The 15,732-nt window shown below is 39.8% G+C and overlaps 1 protein-coding gene across 3 annotated transcripts in view; it reads right to left on the bottom strand.

The window, feature by feature from the left end:
* LOC125465340 (astrotactin-2-like) overlaps positions 1–15,732 on the bottom strand; it is a 1,528,414-nt gene that overhangs the window by 974,950 nt on the left and 537,732 nt on the right. For all 3 annotated transcript variants that reach the window (XM_048558686.2, XM_048558687.2, XM_048558689.2), the window contains one exon: positions 11,733–11,837. In XM_048558686.2, the coding sequence (XP_048414643.1) occupies positions 11,733–11,837 (105 nt within the window). The remainder of the gene's footprint in view (positions 1–11,732; positions 11,838–15,732) is intronic.

The following is a 15,732-nucleotide window of genomic DNA, read 5'->3' as shown; positions in this document are numbered from 1 at the left end:
ATTGAGGTCTTGATAACTGACAGGCATTCTGAGAGTCCTTGAATTGACAGAGGACGTGTGTCTCACCTTGCCTAACAAAGGAATGAAAGTGGAGGTGGTAATATGGAATACAGACTACAATCTGATCGGCCATGATCTTGTTGAATGGCAGAAGAGCCCCAAGGACTGAAGGACTACACCTGCTCATAACGTGCATGGTTCTTTGCATGCTATGATTCCAGATGATATCATCAAGGCTAGCGAATAAATGTCAAAGAGAAAATTAAACCAAAAATTTGTCCCATGATAAAGTGCGTAAAGCAGAAACTAGCTCACAGTACATAAATATCACACTGAATTAAAAGAAACACAAAGTTTAAGAGCTTAGCACTAATGACAAAATGGGACTGCTGTTATAGACAGGTGCACTGTTCTCCTCTGTCTTACTGCCGTTGAATGTTAGAAACCTAGTTTTCCAACGTGTTAAAAATTTCATTGTATCATAAGATTCTTGGACCATGCCATTGGTTTATGGAAGGGCTTTCTTCAAGGAAGGCTTGGCAAGATGCTAATACAAATCAGACAATCATTTTGTACACTATTAGGAAAGAAATAACTGTGTTAATCTTGACTTCAACTGTAAAGGAGCAATTTAATTAAAAATAAACTCACAACATCTGACATTATTTGAAAGGAAACTGCAAGGATCGAGCGACATTCACCTATGCAGTTTTGAGGAATATCTTTCAAACTTTTATGAATAAATCAAAGTTGATATTTTTCAAGCCACTAGGTGATGCCAAAACCAGTAGTCAAGGCAAAGAAGAGAAGGATTTGGATACAAACATCTATTGGCCATCTCCTAGAGGATGGATGTTTACTATCATGAAAAGATGATGCCACTGGATAATTGGAAAACTGTCTGGTGATATTCATAAGAAATTCATAATCATGACATTAAACCAAGATATATATTGTCAATAAACAAGCAAGATTATAAATGACTGCTATATTGAGAAGTTCTTAAACTGATATCTCATTACCAGACATGTCTCACCTGATTCTGTAGTACTGGTTCCTCTCTCCATGGTATGAACAAACTGATTAATATACTATTAGAATGGGTGATGGATGCATCAATATCTGTTGTGGATTTTAGAAAAAATTTAACCAATGTTTTTGGACATGTAAGGATAGGTGGACATGTAAGAATAGCCCAAGGGTAGGGAATGGCGGATGACGAGAGAAATTAAAGTTTTGGTCAGGAATAAGAAGGAAGCATATGTCAAGTATAAACAGCAGGGCTCAAATGATTCCCTAGGAGAGCATAAAGGCATTAAGAATATACTTAAGAGGGAACTCAGAAGGGCAAAAGGGAGACATGAGATAGCTTTGGCAAATAGGGTCAAGGAGAATTCAAAGCAATTCTACAAACACACTGAGGACAAATGAATAACTAAGGAGAGAATAGGGCCCCTTTATTTTCAGCTAGCCCACTCACCTCCAACCCATTCCAAATAATTTAACATTTGGTCCGAACATTTTAAAAAGATAATTCAGCTCTTTAACAAGCCAACCGAGCTGATTATTTTGCTGGTCAAATGCAGGAAGGATGTTTCCGATGGTGAGGAATGTCCTGAAGCAGGGGACATAGTTCAAGGATGATGGGTAAACTTTTTTGGACTGAAATGAGGAGAAATTTCTTCACTCGACCAGTAGCGAGCCTGTGAAATTCACTAGTCAGAAAACAGTTGAGGCCAAAACATTGTGTTTTCGAAAAGGAGGTTGATAAAGCTTTTGTGGCTGAAGGGATTGAGGGATTGGTGGGGGAGAGGGATGGCAGTTGACGTTAATGAGCTCGATGATCGACCTTTAACTAGGTGAGCAATCTCTTTAGCTCAAATAGTCTAAATCCTGCTCCTATCTTCTTTGAGTCTATGCTCACATCACAGAGTAAAATCGCAAACATCAAAGGTCGATGATTAGAAACTTTGGTTGTTTTGAAGTTATCGGCCAGTCTTTCTAGTGAGACATCAAATATTTATTGAACAATATTCATGATAAACCATACATTTAGACAGACTAATCCGGATTAGCCCAACAAGGAGACATGTGGTGTTGTGACTTGTGAAACTATTCACCTCTGCTTTCAGTGAAAACAAGGTATTAACGAACAAAAGTTGAATAAATTTCAGCTTTAAATGGAAACAGCAGAAAGATGTGGAGCATTTTCCAACAAGGTTCTGATGTTACTTTTGAGACATGTAAACTGTCCAACTGGTCACCAGGCTGCTGTCAGTGAGGAAATTGATTGGGGAGTATATCAGAGTTTCACTGGGAACTGTTCCTAACCTTCTTGCCTTTTCTTTTAAAATTGCAACCTACCCAAAAGGTAGCAAGTTTAAAAGCATTTCCACACAAGGCTTGAATACCATAGTTCCCCTTTCATTTTCTTTGTTGTCAGCAATGAGGTCATGTAGCTACCACGTGAGGCCACCATGCATACACCAAAGCTTGAGTTAATTCAAATTTCAGGGAATTCCTGTCTGTTTTGACTTATGGATATGTTTCTATAAGATAGTTCCAATAGGCAGGCAGGCAGGAATGGGGAGGTGATTCTTTTTTTAACCAAACTGTTTAAAAGGCAGTGGGAGGGAATGTGTGCAAATAGGGGCACCCACCAATGTAATACTCCTCCCTTCATCACTTTGAAAGCTGGTGACTAAAACCAACCCTCCCATTCTCTGCCCACATCCTGGGGCACAGCTCCAGTGCTTGAGTTCCAACAGTCCCAGCTGTGTCCACTGTTGTGTTCTGGCACTACCAGAACAGCTGGAGCCGCCCAACAATCTGACTGGCTGATGGCTCTCAAAGGTAGGATTTCCTCTAATTAAGGGATACAAGTGTCACCTTCACCTCATTGATGGTTTCAGCAGTGTGCGACTGTTGTGGGTCAGTCCTGCTAACAGGTACAATTGACATTACATTTCAGGGGGCCCACGGTGTTCAAGGTGAGCTACTGGCTTGGTTTGAGGATTGGCTGTCTGACAGAAGGCAGAGAGTTAGGATAAAAGGCTCCTTTTTTGGAATGGCAACCGGTGACCAGTGGCGTCCCGCAGGGCTCAGTGTTGGGGCCGCAACTGTTCACTTTATATATTAATGATCTGGATGAAGGGACTGGGGGCATTCTGGCGAAGTTTGCCAATGATATGAAGATAGGTAGACAGCAAGGTAGTACTGAGGAGGTGGGGAGGCTGTATAAAGATTTAGACAGTTTAGGAGACTGGCCCAGGAAATGGCTGATGAAATTCAACGTGAGCAAATGCGAGCTTTTGCACTTTGGAAAAAAGTATACAGGCATGGTCTATTTTCTGAACGGTGAGAAAATTCATAAAGCCGAAGTACAAAGGGATCTGGGAGTGTTGGTCCAGGATTCTCTAAAAGTTAACTTGCAGGTAGAGTCCGTGATTAAGAAAGCGAATGTAATGTTGTCGTTTATCTCAAGAGGGTTGGAATATAAAAGCAGTGATGTGAAAAGACTTTATAAAGCTCTAGTTAGGCCCCAATTAGAATACTGTGTCCAATTTTGGGCCCCACACCTCAGGAAGGACATATTGGCACTGGAGCATGTCCAGCGGAGATTCACACGGATGATCCCTGGAATGGTAGGTTTAACGTACAATGAACGGCTGAGGATCCTGGGATTGTATTCGTTGGAGTTTAGAAGGTTGAGGGGAGATCTAATAGAAACTTACAAGATAATGTATGGCTTAGAAGGGGTGGACGCTGGGAAGTTGTTTCCATTAGGCGGGAGACTAGGACCCGTGGGCACAGCCTTCGAATTAGAGGGGGTAAATTTAGAACAGAAATGAGGAGACATTTCTTCAGCTAGAGAGTGGTGGGCCTGTGGAATTCACTGCCACGGAGTGCAGTGGAGGCTGGGCCGTTAAATGGCTTCAAGGTGGAGATTGATAAATTCTTGATCTCGCAAGGAATCAAGGGCTACAGGGAAAGTGCAGGGAAGTGGAGTTGAAATGCCCATTGGACATGATTAAATGGTGGAGTGAACTCGATGGGCCAAATGGCCTTACTTCCACTCCAATGTCTTATGGTCTTAATAACCCCAAAATCCCTGGGAATTTGATTCCACAAGCTCAGAAGGAAAGCCGACCTTCCAGGGGAAAACAGAGGGAGTTCAACATTGTCAGACATCTTGTCATAAATTTTCATTGAATCCCTATTCTGTGGAAGCAGGCTATTTGGACCATCAAGTCTACACTGACCCTGCAAAGAGTATCCCAGGACCGCCCCATTCCTCTAACCCTGCATTTCCCATGGCTAACCCACCTAGTCTGCACACCCCTACACACTATGGGCAGTATAGCATGGCCAATCCACCTAACCTGAAGATCTTTGTGACTGTGGGAGGAAGTCAGACAACACCAAGGAAATCCATGCAGACATGTGGAGAACATGCAAACTCTACACAGACAGGCACCTGAGGCTGGAATCAAACCTGGGTGTCTGGCCCTCTGAGTGATAACTGCGTCACTCCTTTGGATGGAAGATCAAACTGGGGCCTCATTGTCCTCTCAACTGAGCATAACAGATGTCAAGGCATTATTCTGAATTTTACAATGTAGTTAGTGTCAGTTTTTTGACCAATATTTATCCCTTTATCAACAATCACAAAATCACACCCATCATTGGTTCTTGCTGACTGGAAGTATTGTTCTGGCCTCCATTAAGTTCATGCTGATATTTTGCTTGTCAGCCTTGACTCTCTGTTGAGATTGTTGCTTCTGAATCAGAAGGAGTCAATTCTCACTCAACATAATTTAAGATGGTGCTTCATTTTGATGACAAGTGAATACATTACTGTCAGAGATGCTAATTATCTCTGTTGTTTGCAAGACACAGTCACCACAGAAATTAGCCATAATTTTGCCTTATATTACAATACTACCTACAATTCCAAAATATATTTTACATTGCAAAGCGCTTTGAGATCCCCGATGTCATGCAAATCTAGGTTCTACTCTATTTTCATATTCAGTCTCAATTCACAATTGTCTTTTTATTCTCATCCCCTTTTCCTCATCTCACCTTCTCTCACTTCCTCAGTTCATATCTTTTCTATTCCTCCCTGATTTCTATCTCAATAGTAGCTCAGTAAAAGCTTTATTAAAAACCCTTATGAGATCAAGCATTATACTTGCAGTGTGTAGTAAGACCTGTTGTGTTCAGTAGAAAGTCAAATCAGGTGGTCCATAAAACAGGAGGGCTTTCTGATCTTGTACATCTTTCCCATAAACAGGTTAATTTAAAATTATTTTTGAGGTCAAAGATGTTCACCATTCATTAAAAGATTCAGCTCACAGAATGGAACAATGTCAAAGATATAACTGTGTATTCATAACATACACACAACTGCAAAATATATACTTCATCAACATTCAATTCTGGAAAAGAATTGAAAAAGCTGTTAAGAATATAATTGGCTGAGGTCATGGTCTGTGAGCTTGAAAACAATATTCATCATCTCGTCTATCCATTAGTCTAAGAGATGTCATTAATGCTGAAGGACTATCTTCAGAAATGCATAAGTTCCTTGGTGAGTTTTGCTAAACTCTTAGTTTGGTTCAAATAGTTCACGGACATATAAAAATGTTCATCTGTTATTTTCTGTAAATCAGAGCCTTACTGGAGAGCAGAATAGTGTGACTGCTGTAAATAAGTACCTTGCACTAATTAAACCTGTAAAAAATTCTCTAAAATAACAATGTATATTCCCTTTCCAATTCATTTTGTTTAATAGTCCATCTCAAGTAGTTTTGGTCCAGAACATGGAATGGTTTCCTTTTTTTTAAAAGTCATGTACAAGATTCAACAACTTTTGGTGTCCTTCAGAATCTTGTGGCCAACATCTAACATTTCAAAAGTCAAAGAACAAAAAAAATTTCAGTACAGGAGCAGGCACTTCGGCCCTCCAAGCCTACGCCGATCCAGATCCTTTGTCTAAACCTGCCACCCATTTTCCAAGGATCTGTATCCCTCTGCTCCCTGCCCATTCATGTATCCATCTAGATACATCTTAAATGATGTTATCTTGCCCGCCTCTACCACCTCGGCTGGCAACACATTCCAAGCACGTGCCACCCTCTGCGGAAAGAACTTTCCACACATATCTCCCTTAAACTTTGCCCCTCTCACCTTGAAATTGTGACTCCTAGTAATTGAATCCCCAACTCTGGGAAAAAGCTTCTTGCTATCCACCCTGTCTATACCTCTCATGATTTTGTAGACTTCAATCAGGACCACCTCAACCTCTGTCTTTCTAATGTAAATAATCCCAATCCACTCAACCTCTCTTCACAGCTAGCATCCCCCATACCAGGCAAGATCCTGGTGAACCTCCTCTGCACCGTCTCCAAAGCATCACACCTTTTTGGTAATGTGGCGACCAGAGCTCTGTGCAGTACTCCAAATGTCTTATACAACTGTAACATGACCTGCCAACTCTTGTACTCAATACCGCGCCCAATGAATGAAAGCATGCCGTATGCGTTCTTGACCACCCTATCGACCTGCATTGCCACCTTCAGGGAACAATGGACCTGAACACCCAGATCTCTCTGTTCATCAATTTTCTTCAGGGATTTTCCATTTACTATACAGTTTGCTCTTGAATTGGATCTTCCAAAATGCATCACCTTGCATTTGCCTGGATTGAACATCTGCCAATTTTCTGCCCAACGCTCCAATCTATCTATATTTCAAAACGTTTTCAATCACGACACATTGCAACATTTGAAAAAAAAAGTTAAAATAAGTTACTAATGCTTCATGAAGCATCTCTGTAAAGGAATCCCAAGAGAATTAAAGAAATCAAAACGTGCATGCAGATGTGTGTATGGGAGGTTGGGTTGAATGTGTAACCTAACATCAGGCGTTGAATGGCTCTAACAACATCTCTTTTGGAGTTTTGACAGCCACGTTCTAAGTTGCAACCTTAGCCAATCTGTTGCATAAATATATAGAACTAGCATCTACCAAGCAAATGTGAAATAAATTTGTGCAGAAAAAGCATTAAAAACAAGTTCAACTAATTACTGCATTCCTGTCCCATGGACAATCAGCAAAGTAATGAAGGAATAATTTCATGTCGTGATGTGGCACATATCTATTAATAAGCTGCTAAATTGCCTTGTTGCCTAGTTTGATGACTATTTAGCTTTTGGCCTCAATACAGCCTGGTCTCAACACAGATGCAACAGCTGAATTCAAGAGATGAGATGAAAGTGACTGCATATCAATAAAGTCGAACTCTCTCATGGTTAGAATCAAACCTGGAATAAAGGAAGACAGTTGTGATAGCTGAAAGCCATTCATCTCAGTCCCAGTATTGTAGTAGTTAGTCAGGGCAGTGTTTGAGGCTACAACCATGTTCAGCTACATCAAACACCTTGACCTCAGTAAGTCATGACCCTCAATTTTGTACACCAATTACCCTTCTAAACATGTGTTATTTCCAGACACCAATGTGTGCTATCTAGAGATTGTACTGCAGCAAGTCACAACATTTTCTCCAGCATCAGCTCTATTAGTAGATAGATAGATGGAAATACCATCATTCCCAAGTTTTTCATTAATCACACAGCACCCTGCTTCAGATAAACTTTAATTTTAGTAGTTTAAAGTTATAGAACTCCACACTGAACAGCTCCATGGGAGGAACTTCACCACATGAACCTCAGTTCAAGATGGTCAACGGCTCAAAAAAGTGGCTCACTCCCTATTTTACAAGCTACTGAAGTTGAGTAATAAATTCCAGCCTTACAACAAAAGACCTCATCCCAAGAATTTTTTTTTGAAAGAGACTCAAAGCAAAATAACTTGCAACAATGAATGATCAAAATGACATTATGACGATACTGCACTTTGCATCACTGGTGCTGAATTTATTTGAGTGGGATGAGCACAGCATTGATCGATACTCGTTGAGTTAGGAGGTGGACAAGTGAAGTCTTTGGTATTTCCCATAGGTGGGAGGTAGAGCTGTACAATATCTCTTCAATTTCAGCGCTGTTTTCATGGAGTAAAGTAAATCTTTCATTAAAATGAAAGCTCTCAACTGGAGTTAGGCAAATTTTAACGATATGAAACAAGAACTTTCAAAAATTGATTGGATTAGGACGTTCACAGGTAAATAAACGACTGATAAGTGGGAAGCCCTCAAAAGTGTGATAACGAGAATTCAGAGATACGATGGTCCTGCTAGAGTGAAAGGCAAAGCCGGTAAGATTAGAGAACAAGAGAATAGAGATACCTTGGAGTTCAGGTGCAAAAATCTTTGAAATTTGCATCACATATGGACAGGGTGGTTAAGAAGGCATTTAGTACGCTTGTCTGCATTGCTTAGACCTTGCGAGGAGTAGGGGCATCATGTTGAGGTTGTACTGGACACTGGTGCTGCCTGTTCTGGAGTACTGTGTACAGCTCTGTTAGACCTGTTACAGGAAGGATATTATTAAATGGAGAGGGTTCTGAAAAGATTTCCCCGGATCTCGCCGGGAATGGAGGCATTGAATCATAAAAATATACTGGAAATACTGGGACTTTTTTCACTGGAGCATAGGTTGAGGGGTGTCCCTATTTAGCCTTATAAAATCATGAGGGTCATAGATCAGGTGAATTTTGCCCAGGGTGGGGGAAACCAGGGGTATATTTTTAAGGCAAGAGAAGAAATATTTAAAGCAGGCATGAGGGACAACTTTTTTACACAAACAGTGGCTCATGTATGGAATGAACTGCCAAAGAAAGTGGTGAATGCAGGTACAGTTACAACATTGAAAAGACATTTGGATAAGTTCATGAATAGGAAAGATTTAGCCGGATATGGGCCAAATGCAGGGAAGTGGGATACTTTTAGATTGGAATTATGGTCGGCATGGATTGGTTGGACGAAAGGGTCTCTTTCCAAGTTGTCGGAGTCAATGACTCTATGACTTTTAGAGCACTAGTAATGACTTAGGATTGATGGACATGGTCACAATCTCAATGTAACATGCACAACTCATGACTGGATGCAAAAGAACAAATAAGGTATTTTTGCTTTTGCAGGCATCATAGTGAAGATGAATAAGGAATGTCTTTCTTCTTGTGTAGTTGTAAGCATAATAAACCTACTTGGCTTCTGATTCCATTTCTCCTCCCTGGGGGTAGCTTCAGGAGAGATAGCATTTATCACACTTATTGTAAACACATTGTTTTACACTTGCATATTAATAATACATTTCTTAAAAAGTGTAGGAATTTTACACTTCAAACTTTGTGCAGATCACCTTATACATAACTTTCTCCTCTAAGATCCCACCAACAATTTACCTCCGGGCAGGCAATCCTAAATCACCTGAACTTATTCCAGGGCAAGTGGCTACTTGAAGCTAATTACCATCATACAGAGCTCCAAATTCTCCGAATGGATCATAGCTGGTTCGAGCTGTGACATGCATATTGACATTCGGTCAGTGCATTGAGTGCAGGGGTTGGGATATCATATTGTGGACATTGGTTAGGCCACTATTGGAATACAGCGTTCAATTCTCGGCTCCTTGTGATACGAAAGATGTTGTGAAACCTGAAATGGTTCTGAAAAGATTTACAAAAACATTGCTAGGGTTGGAGGGTTTGAAGTATAGGGAGAGGGTGAATTGACCTGAACTATTTTCCTTGGAGTGTCATGGGCTTAGGTGTGATCTTGTAGAGGTTTATGAAATCATGAGGGGCATGGATAGGGTGATTTTTTTTTCCCCAGGTTAGAGGGGTCCAAAACTAAAAAGCATTGATTTAAGGTGAGAGGGAAAGATTTAAAAGGGATCTAAGGGGCAACTCCTTCAAGGAGAAGGTGGTGAGTGTATGGAATAAGCTGCCAGTGGAAGTGGCAGAGGCTGGTAAAATTACAATGTTTAAAGGTCATCTGAATGGGTATATAAACAGGAAGGGTTTAGAGTGATATGGGCCAAATGCTGGCAAATGGGACTAGATTAATGTTGGATATGTGGTTGGCAAGGACGAGTTGGACTGAAGGGTCTGTTTCTGTGCTGGATATCTATATGACATTATGACTCTTTTCATGTTCGCATTTAGTGTAGGAGCATTTGCAAAAATACAAAGGATAATATACACTGGCAACTAGCTCATACAATTGAACTACCACCCAAAGAGTCAATCAAGCCCCAAATAAATCTCTCCTATGTTTCCAACTAATAAAAAAAAAGGAAATTAGACTCTCTTACAGGCACTATATGGCTCAGTGAGTTGATGCATTGAACCATATCAGTTAGGAAGGTTCCAGATTTGATCTTCAGTCCATAGTAAATTATTGTATGAGTAGGGCTATGGAATTTTAAAAGGCTTTGGAAACAAAAAGGCCACGAAAAAATAAATAATTAATCATGGTTGGCTGCGCCCGTTATGTTCACTGAATCCTGTTGGCTGTGATACTTGGATAAAGCTTGTTTTCACCCCTCCACCCCGAAGACGCTGACTTGTGCGGTGACATTGATACCAGTCTATGTCTTTGACTCAAACAACAACAGCAGGAGCAAGGAGTTTCTCATCTATTCTTCCCTATATCTTGCAGCACTAACTGAGGGAGAAAACATCAGCACAGAGCAATGGCTGGAATTTCACAGATTGTCTATTTCACCAGACTGCGCATTTCCCAAATTAGTGTTTCAGGAAGTTATATTATGTTGAGCAAGTACTGAAGGAATGGAAGAGCAATGTTTTGTTTTTTAAGTGGTCATTTAACAAACATCAGAATGTGAGAAATTCATGGGAATAACTCCTGGGGAATCTATAACTGGTTGAAAAGAGTCTGGACATTTCAAGCTTTACTTTGTGAATAGCCCGTTATCATTCTGAATGTAAGAAACACACAATCTAGCCCTACGGCAAAATTATAACAAGGCTAAAGGGGAGTAAAATGTACATTCACTCAAACACAGTAAGGGAAAAACAAAACTGTTGATTGCAGTGCAAGGTTTTCGGTGTCTATTAGGTCTGGGAAATTTCACTCTCCAAACGAGCCATGGACATATCAATTTGTAGTTTTGTGGTGATGTGGAATTAAAGAGATTTAATGTGTGCAAGTATCATCAGTCTGTTTAACTTTCACATCCAACCTTCTGAATTTCCTTCCCCTATTATGGCTTTCTTTCACATTTTCCTTTGAGACCTGTTGGCATTCTTCAGAAGCTGTCATGAAATCACTGTAGAATTAATCACCTTAGCTAATATTAAAACAACAATGTTGAATTGCAAACAATTTAAAATTTGTTCAAACCAGCTTTGAACAAGGTAGTGCAGCACTGGGATCTGAGCAAATATTAATCTTAATATCTCTGTGAGCATAAATTGTGGAAAAACCTAGACACATATTTGTTCATAGTTTTCTTCAAATCATGTGCCAAGCGTGTGATGGAAATTGACAGGACAAGTCTGAAATTAGCTCATGTTGAATTGCTACACTGTAAAGATGTGTATGAGTCAGCATGTTTTTGCTCCTCACCGACAGAAACTGAAACTTGAACAAATAATTGTTCTTTTATGTTAGGCATGTAGCTGAAATGAAAAATTGCTGCACTGTTGCAACTGCTAAATGAATTTGAACTCAGAAATTTAACCACTGCTCTAATTTCTGATTGCAATTTTGTGAGGTTGTTGTTTCATGTTGAATATCTAATTACCTTTGCTTCTCCGCCTGCCTCTGTGTTCTGAGTGAAAAGTGAGATGTGTTTCATCATCTGCTTCTGTACCAGAATCTTCTTCTGCTCGTAGAATTCCACTGATGCCTATAAATAAATAAAAATGTGTTTACTTGACTTGCAAAGAATAAACTGTTCCTTTCGTTAAGTTCAGGAAGGTTGTGAAACGTCAAGACCCGTAAGTAAGGTCATGTCGAAGTTTGAAGCAGATGAGATAGTTGAGGCAAATTACAAAGTGGCATTTATGTAGCTGTAATTTAGGATTTTAAAATTGCAGATTGCCAGAGCAGAGGAGTGGGTGATGGAGCTGAATTACTAAACAGTCCTACCAGATTATTACCATTACAGGCTTCAGTCTAGAAACTTACTTTGAACTGTGAGAGAACTTACCAAAAAAAAATTGACATCAAATGAAAGACCACACTATTAAACCGTAAAAATACTGCTTTTGTATTCATTAAGTTTAGGAATGTCACTTTCCATTGAACATCTTCTAACATCACTATCAAACATTGTCAAGATTACTATCACACAGTTAGGTCGAGAGGGAAGCTCTCCAATTTTCATCAAACACGTGCCCCAAATTCAACTTCAAAAGTTTTCAACTTCTGGACCAATGTTGCAATTTCCTGATCCCACAACAACCATCTTACTCCTGTTTGGCTGGCTACATTAAATTAAAGTCAGAGGTCACATGACACCAGGTTACCATCCAATCCGTTTATGTGAAATCACAAGCGTTTGGAGTGCAGCTCCTTCGTCAAATGGCTCCAAATAAACTTGATGGACTATAACCTGGTATCATGTGTCTTCTGACTGTGTCCACCCCAGTCCAACACCGGCACTTCCACATCATGGCTGTATTAAAATAGTGTCAAACCAGGGAATCTTTTGTTCCAAAGCTTCATGCTCACTGATGGATAGATAATGACCAACCACATTTGACTGCAGTGTCCTTGATTTTGAAGATGATGGAAGCAGGGATTCTCAGTACCTGCAATGCCCAAATATACATTCCTAATGTTCTCTATGAATTGATTTCCCCTGGGTACTGAGAATGGTGGCTGCTAATAAAGAAAACAAGCTCATCCTAATTGGTCCTCCAAAAAGGAGAAGCAGTCACTTGCCAAAGAGCGATACGACACAGAAAATAGTGGATTTCTGCCTGGATTTCATTCTTGAAACACAACTTGGGAGGGACTAGTAAATGTTGTTCCTGATTACTTTTTTGAAGAGTCATAATTCCAGAATATACGAATTACATTTCTTTCACTTGAAACAAACTCAAAGCTAAAAAAAAGTCATTGACTGAAGGTGATAGATAATTTGTAAATGGTTTAACCTGCATACACTCTCTGAATCTCAGATTTATTTTATGAGCCAAGTTTGTGCAACAAAGTGCTGGTATTCAGTTCCCTGCAATCTACAGCAAGTATTGTCAACACAAGACATCAAGAGGCAATTGATGCCTCCATTGTTTGTGCAGTATTGTCAGGCCGGGATCCCAGCCTGATTTGCTGTACTGCAATTGCAGAGAGCTCCAACTGAGCAGTGTTGTGCAGTCACAAAGAGTTTCTCTCAGTAAGATGCAAAGTGTTCCTCCTGTCTCATTATCTTGTCAAACTTGCCAACAGTGGAAGCCTAGTTCCTAAGTGTATTGTTGAATGCACTGCAGGAGGACTGGACTATTCCATCAGATGAAGAAGAAAACAATGAGAGCAGCAGCTTGTTTTTGACTCCTTGCTCACTAAGCTGTGGGCCCTGTTTTTGTTCTTCGACGAGCGAGGACAAACACAGTCACACAGAGGTACACTGCTTTTAAATAATTGTTACCTTCTTGTGCCTTGGTGAATATCTCTCAAATAGAAAATCATTCACTTTTGAATCCAGCTTATGATGTAACATTTAACCATGACTTAGCCTTGATTTAAAGGAACAAACTCATATTCACGGAACTGTAAGTGATCAACAAATGAGTTCTGCCATGGAAAACTTCAAGTTCAGTGACAGTGTGCACTTTAAGAAGTTGAAAGAATTTGGCAATAAAAGAAAATTACGTTGACTTATGTATAATTGTACTGCGCTTCCCTCAGGTCACACACCTGCTGCATTGAGAAGGAGTAAACAGGCTGCTCCCACATTTTTGCCATTCTTGACTTGTTGCTAGAAGTTATACATGATCATAGAAGAGGACTTTCTTCCCAGTTTTCCATGTGTCAGGTGAGAAGATGGTGGGCAGACCTTCAACCTCTCAGCATTTCCTCAGAATTCAAGAACTGAGCCAAAAACTTAAGCTGAATGGTGAGCTGCACATGGTTCGCCATGAAGATTAGAGATCTCGGTGTGTGGGCCAAAACAGAAATTGCTGGAACACCTCAAGTCTGGCTCTCCCATGTCTTATCGCAACCCCCATATACCAAGCCATGTTATTGTATAAAAAAAGAGAATTGCAGATGCTGTAAATCAGGAACAAAAACAAAGTTGCTGGAAAAGTTCAGCAGGTCTGGTAGCATCTGCGAAGGACAAAACAAGAGTTTTTGGTCCGGGGACCCCTCCTCAGAACAGTTCTGAGGAAGGGTCACCTGACACGAAATGTTAACTCTGATTTCTCTCCACAGATGCTGCCAGGCCTGCTGAACTTTTCCACAAATTTCTGTTTTTGTATCTGATTTACAGAATCCTCAGTTATTTCAATTTTTATCTCAATATTTGGACTTGACTGTCAGAAAATATTGAAATAATTCAACAGAATAACATTTTCTAAAAATATGAACATTATTTCCCCCTTCTCTTTAACACAAGCTGGGGCACGATATCAAAAATCTTTCTCCATCACAACAAAAAGTGAGCATTTTTCCTGTATGACCCTAGTCACTGCATGAATGGTAACCACAGAGGTATCAAAACAAAATCCAACCCATAATTTTAGACAATGGGCTTTATTTGACTGAGGTGACAAATACTCTAAGATTGCTTAATGGAAACCAAGAAAAGTTGCTGAGCAACTGAAAGTGAGGATCCAGTTCAGATCAACCATAAACAATAGCTATTACTGAAGGTATGATTTGCAGAAATCCCTTAACATTGTGGAAAGAGAACACAAATATTGATGTAATCTCAGAAAGAAGCTGGAGTATGACTGCAGCGAGGTGCACAGAGTAATGGGATTTTACTTTCACACCTTCAGTGGTATGATCCCAATTTCAAAGACATGTCAAGAAATTACATTCCACCTGGGAGACACAATAAAAGAGCTTAACTCGACTTTTTACAAAGTTTCTCACTCAGTCATTAAGAGCACTGAAGAACTTTATTACAGCAAAATGAATGAGCTTCTGTAAAAATGTAATTGTAGCAGTGTGACTTTAGAATCTAATTTCATGTGCGTTACACATAAAGAATTATTCCCAAATTTAGATTGAAACGGGCTTGTGTAATCTTATCACCACTTTTTTTTGTTGCCGACAGGACAAATAGAAAATCATGAATTGATTTGATATGCAAAACGTATTTGAAAGCCAAAATATATTTCATGGGCCTTTTTCATAAAAGAAATGGAAAGTTTGACATGTCAGTAAGTCAGGTTTCAGTGTTTATAGCTAATATGACCAATTTACATTAATTATTTGAAGCAGTAAAACGAGTTTTTCAATGCAGCTTCCATTGATAGCCATGTTATTATGCAAGGCACTTAGCAAAGGATAAGTGATGGCTGTGCAAGTCACGAATTTAAAAATGTCAAGTTTGACTTATCTTCGCCTCAAGCATCAAGCGGAGATGAGGAAGCAGTCTGTTTTTATTGGCTTAAAATAAGCATTTCTCTAAGTCCAAACATGCCCTCTGGACGCATCAATACACGAATGATTAATTGCTAGGTATTAGGATTATACAGCCTTTCTTGCCATAGGTGAAACTCTGGAAACAAAAGCACTCAGTTCCCTGACTTGTTTTATGATCTCAGGATTGTTCAAACAGGTACTGC

Source organism: Stegostoma tigrinum, chromosome 29 (genome assembly GCF_030684315.1).
Source record: "Stegostoma tigrinum isolate sSteTig4 chromosome 29, sSteTig4.hap1, whole genome shotgun sequence".
NCBI classification, from domain to species: Eukaryota; Metazoa; Chordata; class Chondrichthyes; order Orectolobiformes; family Stegostomatidae; genus Stegostoma; species Stegostoma tigrinum.
This window is presented reverse-complemented; position numbering and strand designations above follow the sequence as displayed.